At 39.9% G+C, this 11,281-nt stretch overlaps 1 protein-coding gene across 2 annotated transcripts in view; it reads right to left on the bottom strand.

Annotated features, from left to right (window-relative positions):
• Positions 1-4,035: 4,035 nt before the first annotated feature.
• LOC106870103 (uncharacterized) overlaps positions 4,036-11,281 on the bottom strand; it is a 12,410-nt gene continuing 5,164 nt past the window's right edge. For both annotated transcript variants that reach the window (XM_014916089.3, XM_014916088.3), the window contains exon 2: positions 4,036-6,239. In XM_014916089.3, the coding sequence (XP_014771575.2) occupies positions 4,113-5,324 (1,212 nt within the window). In that variant the 5' untranslated portion in view covers positions 5,325-6,239 and the 3' untranslated portion in view covers positions 4,036-4,112. The remainder of the gene's footprint in view (positions 6,240-11,281) is intronic.

Below are 11,281 nucleotides of genomic sequence, written 5' to 3'. Positions count from 1 at the left end.
GCTATTCTTACGTTGGAGATTTGGCTGCTACTTCTAGCAGATAAAACGATCTCCTTATTGGTTTATCATCATTTCTTTAGCTATTCTTACGTTGGAGATTTGGCTGCTACTTCTAGCAGAGAAAACGATCTCCTTGTTGGTTTATCATCATTTCTTTAGCTATTCTTACGTTGGAGATTTGGCTGCTACTTCTAGCAGAGAAAACGATCTCCTTGTTGGTTTATCACCATTTCTTTAGCGATTCTTACGTTGGTGATTTGGCTGCTACTTCTAGAGGAGAAAACGATCTCCTTGCTGGTTTATCACAATTTCTTTAGCTATTCTTACGTTGGAGATTTGGCTGCTACTTCTAGCAGAGAAAACGATCTCCTTGTTGGTTTATCATCATTTCTCTAGCTATTCTTACGTTGGAGATTTGGCTGCTACTTCTAGCAGAGAAAACGATCTCCTTGTTGGTTTATCATCATTTCTCTAGCTATTCTTACGTTGGAGATTTGGTTGCTACTTCTAGCAGAGAAAACGATCTCCTTGTTGGTTTATCATCATTTCTCTAACTATTCTTACGTCGGAGATTTGGCTGCTACTTCTAGCAGAGAAAACGATCTCCTTGTTGGTTTATCATAATTTCTCTAGCTATTCTTACGTTGGAGATTTGGCTGCTACTTCTAGCAGAGAAAACGATCTCCTTGCTGGTTTATCACCATTTCTTTAGCTATTCTTACGTTGGAGATTTGGCTGCTACTTCTAGCAGAGAAAACGATCTCCTTGTTGGTTTATCGTCATTTCTTTATCTATTCTTACGTTGGAGATTTGGCTGCTACTTCTAGCAGAGAAAACGATCTCCTTGTTGGTTTATCATCATTTCTTTAACTATTCTTACGTTGGAGGTTTGGCTGCTACTTCTAGCAGAGAAAACGATCTCCTTGTTGGTTTATCATCATTTCTTTATCCATTCTTACGTTGGAGATTTGGCTGCTACTTCTAGCAGAGAAAACGATCTCCTTGTTGGTTTATCATCATTTCTTTATCCATTCTTACGTTGGAGATTTGGCTGCTACTTCTAGCAGAGAAAACGATCTCCTTGTTGGTTTATCATCATTTCTCTCGCTATTCTTACGTTGGAGATTTGGCTGCTACTTCTAGCAGATAAAACGATCTCCTTATTGGTTTATCATCATTTCTTTAGCTATTCTTACGTTGGAGATTTGGCTGCTACTTCTAGCAGAGAAAACGATCTCCTTGTTGGTTTATCATCATTTCTTTAGCTATTCTTACGTTGGAGATTTGGCTGCTACTTCTAGCAGAGAAAACGATCTCCTTGTTGGTTTATCACCATTTCTTTAGCTATTCTTACGTTGGAGATTTGGCTGCTACTTCTAGCAGAGAAAACGATCTCCTTGTTGGTTTATCATCATTTCTTTATCTATTCTTACGTTGGAGATTTGGCTGCTACTTCTAGCAGAGAAAACGATCTCCTTGTTGGTTTATCATCATTTCTCTAGCTATTCTTACGTTGGAGATTTGGCTACTACTTCTAGCAGAGAAAACGATCTCCTTGTCGGTTTATCATCATTTCTTTAGCTATTCTTACGTTGGAGATTTGGCTGCTACTTCTAGCAGAGAAAACGATCTCCTTGTTGGTTTATCATAATTTCTCTAGCTATTCTTACGTTGGAGATTTGGCTGCTACTTCTAGCAGAGAAAACGATCTCCTTGCTGGTTTATCACCATTTCTTTAGCTATTCTTACGTTGGAGATTTGGCTGCTACTTCTAGCAGAGAAAACGATCTCCTTGTTGGTTTATCATCATTTCTCTAGCTATTCTTACGTTGGAGATTTGGCTGCTACTTCTAGAGGAGAAAACGATCTCCTTGCTGGTTTATCACCATTTCTTTAGCTATTCTTACGTTGGAGATTTGGCTGCTACTTCTAGCAGAGAAAACGATCTCCTTGTTGGTTTATCATCATTTCTTTATCCATTCTTACGTTGGAGATTTGGCTGCTACTTCTAGCAGATAAAACGATCTCCTCGTTGTTTCATCTTCATTTCTTTGATTATTCTTACTTTCTCTGCGACAGAAAAAAAGAATTGAATGACATTTTGTCCGTCTTCTCATTCCGAGTTTAAAATGCTGCCAGGGTTGACTTGGCCTTTTGTCCTGTAAATACCAATTGTATTCTGGGATTCAATGTAATATCGACTTAATCCGCTCCCCTCAAACTTGCTGGCCTCGGGTCAAACTTTAGAAACCATCATTGCTACTACTACTACTACGACTGCTACTAATACTACTACTCCTACTGCTACGACTACTACTACTATTTCTACTGCTACTAGTACTACTGCTGCTATGACTACTACTACTACTACTAACACTACGACTACTATTTCTACTACTACTACTACTATTTCTACTACTGCTGCTATGACTACTACCACAATTTCTACTACTACTACTATTTCTACTACTGCTGCTACGACTACTACCACAATTTCTACTACTACTACTACTATTTCTACTGCTGCTGCTACTACTACTACTACTATTACTTCTACTGCTACTACTAGTGCTGCTGCTGCTGTAGAAAGAAAGAGAATTCTGTAAACTTGGTGGAAACCCTATTAGCATGAGACCAAAACGGTCAGTTGAAAGTTTGGGAGGCAGAATTACCTGGGAGCTGAATAATGTGTGAAACGCGTCCAGAAAATTCACCGTAAGACATATTCTCCATAGGAACAATGGTAAAACGTGTCCTTTAAAAATATGATAAAAAAAAAAGAATAATGAAAGGTTTTATCAAAAGCATTAAATAGACAAGTCTTTATTGAGCGTCAAACATTAAAAAAACATGAGGAGGTCATTTAAAATGAAATTTCTTATGGTGAATTTTCTTACGGCAAAAATGTTTTTGATGACATTTCCTACAACCTGTGAGAAGCTTTGAAGATAGGATAACTTGAGAGCTTTAGAATGTTTAAAGCCAGAGACTAGATAATGATCTTGCAAATGTGTCGCTGAATAAACACTGTTCAGTTTTGGTGAGAGCTGGGTTTCACTAGATGCTGTAGGCCTTTGCTTTTGTCAGAACAGTTTCAGCCCAACCACGAGAGAACCATAGTGGAGGGGGGGATGCTTAGGGCATTGGATTTTTGCTATGTGTAGGGCGTGGACGGAAGATCAACTTGAGTTTACATTGGTGTTTAATTAACATACTAGACAGGGGTCAACTCGATATCCTGTTATTGAAATAGCAGAGATATACTAGGAACAATTAAATTAATTTGATAGCAAAAGTCTGTAATCTTGGGTTAAAATTGGCTTACTGCAAAAATTGCTCTACAGAAGAGCTGTGTTGGCTTAATTAGTGTAAGGAATGAAAAGAACCAAGCATTTTGGACTCCTTGCCCTTCATCTGGGGGAGAGAAACAGACAGAGACACAAAGACAGTCTCAGTGACAATTGAATTCCATTGTTTATAAATTTGTGACTTTGTAACGATGTAAGAAATCTTTGTGTAGGGTCTATAGCTGTTGTTTAGCCCCAGGACAGCCCCGACTGAGTAACCCTTTAATCAAAGATATTCCTGAAGAGACCAAAGTACAGTCTTGCAGCTCTTTATGTTCGCATTTCAAATCTGATTGAGATCAACTTTGTTTTTCATTCTTGTAGAGTCAATAAAGTACCAGTTACACACTGGGGTCAATCATATTAATTAATCACCTCTTTTCAAAAAATACTAAATTGTTATTATTGTTGTTGTTGTTGTTCCAAGCACCAACTTAATGACTAAAGTTAATTATTTCACTAAATTTCAGTTTGACAGAATATTCTGTCAGTCACATCAATATCCATGGCTGCAGATTTTATATGGAGTGGGATAAACTCTCAGACAGAGTGAAAGGACTTCAAGATAGAGACAATGTGTTTCATTAAAAATATGTCCAGGAATGGTGAGAATAAGTAGAGACATCGAAAGTGGAAATGTTTTGGAAGGAAATAAAGAGGAAGAGAAATAAAAAGACAAACAATAAGATAGATGTGTTAAATCTTTTATTTGTCATATCTGTGTGCCGCCTTGTGAAGTATATATCCTTTCCACAGATGGCCACCTCACCAATTCATACAACATGCTGGTGTTTGCTGAGGTCGGTGCAGCGTGTTAGAGCCGGCTGTGGTACATACTGTGTGACCGGTTGAGTTTGTTGTTGCTATTGTCGTTGCTGCTGCTGCTGCTGCCGCCGCCGCCGCGGCTGCTGCAGCTGCTGTTGACGTTGTTGTTGCTGTTGTGGTTGTTGTTGTTGCTGTTGCTGTACTGGAGACAAACACCTTCTTGGTGTGTTTCTTTTTATGTCGTTCCATCGTGTCCCTGCGAGCGAACTTCTGCAGACAGATGTTGCATGGGTAAGGCTTCTCTCGCGTGTGGGTAATGGAATGCTTCCGGAGTTTGTCTCGTACAGGAAACTGTTTGGCACAGATGTCACACGCGTATGGTTTCTCTCCGAAGTGGCACCGGAGGTGCACCCGCAGTGTGCTTTTCTGCGAAAACGGTTTCAAACACACATGACACTTGTACGGCTTCTCGCCGGTGTGAATTCGGCGGTGTATCTGCATTTTGTCCTTTTGTGCAAACTGTTTTGGGCAGAGATCACAGTGAAACGGTTTCTCGCCCGTGTGTGTTCTTTTATGGACCTGCAGAGTGTCGCGGCGTGCAAACTTCTGCGTACAAAAGCTGCACTGGAAAGGTTTCTCACCGGTGTGCGACCGACTATGAATGACCAGGTAATGCCTCTGCGCAAACTGTTTCAAACACGTCTCACACTGAAATGTCTTTTTATTCGTGGGTTGAGACAGGTTTTTAGTCTTAGAATCAAGACCGTTCCTGTTTTTACTAATTTGATTAACATTGAGATTAATTGCTGCTGCAGTTGGTGCTGCTTCTGTCGTTATAGTTGTCATTGCTGTCGATGTTGGTCTTGTTGCTGCTGCTGCTGCTGCTGCCGCTGCCGCTGCTGCTGCTGCTGTTGTTGTTGTTGCTGTTGTTATTGTAGGTGGAGGTGGAGGTGGTTGTGGTGTAGTCAGGGTTGGCGGACTCACTTTTATGCTTGGCTCTGGGTTACTGCGCACCAGTTTGAAAGCGGCATGGCTGGCTGGAGTCGTCTTGAAGTTGCACTGGTCAACACATTTGTCCTGTTGTTGGTCAGTCAAGTATTTGTGTTGCTCGAAGATGCTGCTGTATGAGACGCTGTCAATAGTCTTCAGTTCGCAATTCGCCGAACCAAACAAAGAACAACTCTGCTCCGATAATTCATTTTTTTCATTCATTTTTCTGTTCTTTGAAAAATCCTAATTACAAATATGGAAATTAAAATTTCCAAAACAATTAAAAGAGAAAAAAAATTAAAGAAATTTTTCTCCAATTTATTAAAATTCTTGAAGTTTCCACTATCAAAAATGGTAAAATCTTTATTGAAATTTAACTGGAACCTTATTTCAGATTCTTACTTAAGAGATAAGCTACTGGTGCCGTGTTGTATCCTTAAACAAGACTTTCAGCTTTCCCTGTAACTTCAAGTTAAATTTTGATATTATTTCTATATTATTTCGATATTATTTCTATATTAATATTATTATAACAAAGTTTCACATGGGTCATGGCAATTGGTTCCCATGTTGTGAGTTACAGAAACGAAAAGTCATCTCATCTCCTGATAACTTTACCAGGAATCATAACAAAACAATGAAGAATGGTACCTTCCTTGTATGACTTCCAAGTTCCAAGTTCCTATGTTTCCCTGTCTCTTCAAAAAACTTTCAGCAATCCTACAAACAACAGAGAGAACTTGAGCAGGCATTCGTCTAGAATGTTCTCAGAATTACCAAACAGAATCAAAATACTTTTCCAGATTTAGCTCTGCTATCACAAAGTCCAGCTACATCTAAAATATGGCAAACCTCTTCTTCTTGTTGTTGTCGTTGTTGTTGGTTTTGTAGTCGTTGTTGTTGTTGTTGTTGTTGCAGTTGCTTTGCATTTTAAGAAGTGTGATGAGGAAGAAATCCTTCACATTTGTAACAATTACTGCAAATAATCTGAATGTAAAAGTTCGTTATTATAAATAAGAGCAAAGTAAGAAGGTAACGAGGTGCGGAATAACAAGGGGCTGTGGTGACCACAACCAGATTCTACAGACATGGCCCCAGAGTGTTTTTTGTCCACATATTCTGACCACTGCAAACTTTCTGGAATAGAAACAAAGAAACAAATATATTACATTAAAATGGGAATACATATATATACAGCAAACACACACACACACACACACACACACACACACACAAAGCTGGGCCAAAAGTCACGCACCAAAACATTTGACATTTATATTATGTTGTTATTATTATTATTATTATTATTATTATTATTATTATTATTATCATCATCATCATCAAGGTGCCAAGATGGCTGAAACGTTAGCACGCCGGGCAAAATGCTTAGCAGTATTTTGCCCATCTTTAATATTCCGAGTTCAAATTCCACTGAGGGTAACTTTGCCTTTCCTTCTTTCAGGGTCGATAAAATAAGTACCAGTTGCATACTAGAGTTGATCCAACCAACTGGCCCTCCCTCCCCAAAAATTTCAGGCCTTGTTCCCATAGTAGAAAGGATTATTATTATTATCATTATTCAGGTCACTGCCTGGAATCGAACTCGGAATCTTGGTGTTAGTAGCCCATGCTGTTAATCACTACACCATATGCCTGTAGGCATATGGGTGCTTTTACATGCCCATGAGTATATGGCGTAGTGGTTAAGAGCGCGGGCTACTAACCTCAAGATTTCGAGTTCGATTCCAGGCAGTGACCTGAACAACAACAACAACAACAACATCATCATCATCACCATCACCATCATCATCAAAAAATACCTTAGGAATGAGAACCCAGGTTCGACATTTCCCCAAGACACCTGATGAAGGCTGGAGGGTATATCAGCCGAAAGGTTGTGTTTAACAACAAACAAGATGAGGACAAAGATCCGTCAAATGTAAATAACGTAAACAATGTAAACATATAAAAACAAGGGAAAGATTGTTGACATTTTGGATACCAGACCTTTGTTAAGAGAAAAAGAAGAAACACAGACACAAATACATTCACATTAAAGTCTTTAACAATAAAATAAAGTTACAGCCACAGTTTCAATTCCCACATATCATCATCATCATCAATTCATCATCATCATCATCATCATCATCATCAATTCATCATCATCATCATCATCATTTAGCATCCATTTGTCCGTGCTGGCATGGGTTGGATAGTTTGACCAGGGATGGTAAGCCGAGGGGCTGCACCAGACTCTAGTCCAATTTGGCATGGTTTCTATGGCTGGATGCCCTTCCCGAGGCCAAGCATCATCATCATCATCGTCGTCATCAATAACGACAACTGACAATAGAAAATGATGGCAGCGTCCTCTTCTTTCTACATCTTTCCCTGCCCTGAGACAGCCTCCCGGCAGATATATATGTTTTTTTTTTGTACCAAAGATGTACGAATGTTTGTTGTGTTCAACCAGACATTTGTCGAAAATACGTTTCATAAGAATCAGCAAAATAAAATCAAGGGCAGTAACTCTTTATACAGCGAATTATCTCCCCTCCTACATGTTTTGTCTTTTTAATTCCAGCCACTTGTTTACATCGTGGAATGGGAATTGTTTTAAAGTATCGTTGTAGAGTTTATACCAACGGTTCTCGATCGCGGCCCTCAAGCATCCTTTCGACGGTCTTCTCACTATAGTAGAAGACACTTGCCCGAGGTGCCATGGAGTGAGACTGAACCCAGAACCATGTGGTTGGTCAGCAAGCTACTTACCACACAGTATATGTATATTATTTCACATGTTTGTATGACTTTCAGTGGAGGCACTTGGCTTCGTGGTTATGGTGTTGCTCTCATGATTGCAAGGTTATGGTTTCAATCCTTGGACTGAGCGATGTGCTGTGTTCTCTAAAGCAAACCACTTCGTTTTACATAGCTCCAGTCGAGGCGGCGGGGGTGGGGGGATATATGTGCCACAGAATCTATGGCTCATGAAGGATCTTTGTTCTTTTCAGTTTAAGTAATTTTTACAAAACTATTTCTGTTGTATTCATGGAAAATACATTAGAGAGAGAGAGAGTGATGAACCCTTCTGGAATGCAACAGAAGCATTCCTGGAAAAGCCACTCGATCCTCTAACTGTGGTTCTTTCCATTTCAAACACTTTATATATTTACGAGGGAGTGCTGAGGAGTTCCTGGTTTTGCACAAAACAAAATACAGGAGGATCACTTAATTATGGTTTATCCAACATATTCCCCTCTCAGGTTCACACACTTATTGCTGTGGCCCTTCAGTTTTTCTAAGCCCTGCAAAAGAACTCAGAAGGTTGGGCTTCCCACTCAAGCCTTTGTGATAACCTCAAAACTAGGAACTTTTCAGCACCCCTGCCTATGTGTGTGTGTGTGTATATATACACACAAACACACACACACACACACACATGTGATGGTCTCTTTTCAGTTCCTGTCTACCAAATCCATTCCGAAGGCTTTGGTTGGTTCCAAACTACGGCAGAAGACACTTGCCCAAGATGCCACACAGTGGGGTGAAAGCCAAGACTACAAGGTTGGGGAGCAAGTTTTTCAACCACACCTGCATATCTGTGTGTGTGTAATATATACGATGGGAATGCCAATCTGAGCTGCTGTTTTGAGTGAGGTGTGGACGCTGGTATGATGAGAATGTTGTTTGCTTCAAATTGTTGAATGAAGAATACATTACAGAAGAGAAAAGACACACACACACACACACACACTCTTTACTCATGCTTATATGCATATATATGAGCATACACACATGTAGGCAAACATGCAATCACTCATATTCTTTTATTCTTTTATTCTTTTATTTGTTTCAGTCATTTGACTGTGGCCATGCTGGAGCACCGCCTTTTAGTCAGACAAATCAACCCCAGAACTTGTTCTTTGTAAGCCTTGTACTCATTCCAACGGGCTCTTTTGCTGAACTACTAAGTTGCAGGAACATAAACACACACACACGTATACATATACGACGGGCTTCTTTCAGTTTCCGTCAAGCAAATCCACTCACAAGGCTTTGGTCAGCCCGAAGCTATAGTAGAAGACACTTGCCTAAGGTGCCACACAGTGGGAATGAACCCAGAACCATGTGGTTGCTAAGCAAGCTACTTACACATATACATATAAACAGAGATCATACACACACACACACATTATGGAAGAAGGTTCTGTGACCCAAGTCCACCTCGGTTTACGGAATTTATAACAACAATGATGTAAAACATTACAATGATGATTTGATAGTAGTGGTGGTGATGATGATGGCAACAACTTTGATGATAATGATAATGATGGTGGTGGTGATGGTGATAATTATAAATATTTTGATGATGATGATGATGATGATGATAATGGTGGTGGTGGTGATGATGATTTTGATGATGATGATGGTGGTGGTGGTGGTGGTGGTGGTGGTGATAATCAATGCCTCAAAAACCTATCATAATGACAGACAATAATGATGATGATGATAACGATGACAGTGATAATGTTTATGATAATAATATTGATAACAACAACAACAACAGAAATTTTGATGTTTTAAATAATTATGATAATGATAATTTTAATATCCGGATGTTTAAAAAAAAAGAATAACTAGGAAAAAAAATTTAAAAAAAAAAACCAATCTGATGAAGTGTGGGCCTTAATGCCTTGTAGCATTCGGTCATAACCCCTGACACACATGGGCATGTACGTGTGAGTATGTGTGTGTGTGTGTGTGTGTGTGTGTATATGTATGTGTATGTGTGTGTGTGTGTGTGTGTTAAAATGATATTCCTTGAAGGCAAGTTTAAGAATAGCAATGGAAGGTGTGACTGGGAGGAGAGTCAAAGATTTAGAGGCCTGGAATTTCACTACATACATATATATATCTTTTATATATATATGTAAAAGAATACAAAAAAATGGGACAAGAACACAAAACATCCAGACAGTTAGATGATACAAAAAAGGGACAAGAAAAAACAAGGACGGGTCATTCGGAGTTTCCTTTCGTCAGTTGACTTCCAGATTATCTTTGCAGTTTCGGCTGGTTATACTCGAGGCTGCTCCAATCTGGCAGCCCCAAGAAAAATTTATGCCAAAAGCACTAGATTCCTTGGAAGAAAGCAGCGAATAGGCCCAGGAAGACCTGGGCTGAGGTGGTGAGGCAAGACCTTCGTACATTGGGCCTCACCGAGGCGATGACTACTGACCGAGACCTTTGGAAATGTGCTGTGCGTGAGAAGACCCGGCAAGCCAAGTGAGATTGTTGCCAGTGCCCCTGGACTGGCTCTTGTGCGGGTGGCACATAAGATGTACCATCCTGAGCGTGACCGTTGCCAGTACCGCCTGACTGGCCTTGTAGGGTTTTCGAGCGAGATCGTTGCCAGTGCCCCTGGACTGGCTCTTGTGCGGGTGGCACATAAAAGACACCATTTCGAGCGTGGTTGTTTTCGTGCGGGTGACACGTAAAAGCACCCACTACACTCTCTGAGTGGTTGGCATTAGGAAGGGCATCCAGCTGTAGAAACTCTGCCAAATTAGATTGGAGCCTGGTGTAGCCATCCGGTTGCACTAGTCCTCAGTCAAATCGTCCAACCCATGCTAGCATGGAAGGCGGACGTTAAACGATGATGATGATGATGATGATGATATAGCTTAGCATATTTAAAAAATCTGAAGATTAAAAATTATATTACATACAAAATTAAGAGGAATGACCACCAAAGTGGACTCCTAATATGCTAAATATAGACGTCAAATCGTCATTACCACGAAGAGTGTGTTCTCAAGAAAAATTTCAGCAAAACGCCAAAATGTAAAACTGAGCAAGACAAATGAAAATATATGAAATATTAGGAGTCCACTTTGGTGGTCATTCCTCTTAATTTTGTATGTTTTATATTTATATAGCTTTTAATCTTAACTTGTTTCAGTCATCAGACTGTAGCCATATATGTGTGTGTGTGTTAAGAGGGTGGCATAGTGGTTAGGGTGTTGCCCTCACGGTTAAGTGATTGTGTGTTCAATTCCTAACCGAGTGGCATGTTGTGTTCTTGAGCAAAACATTTCATTTCATGTTGCTTCAGTCTACTCGGCTGTAAACACATCACAGATGGGCTTCTGACCATGGTGAATTCGGCCTGCTTG

The sequence above is a fragment of the Octopus bimaculoides genome, chromosome 14 (genome assembly GCF_046866305.1).
Source record: "Octopus bimaculoides isolate indiv1 chromosome 14, ASM4686630v1, whole genome shotgun sequence".
NCBI classification, from domain to species: Eukaryota; Metazoa; Mollusca; class Cephalopoda; order Octopoda; family Octopodidae; genus Octopus; species Octopus bimaculoides.
The sequence above is the reverse complement of the archived record's forward strand: the minus strand, read 5'-3'. Positions and strand labels throughout refer to the sequence as shown.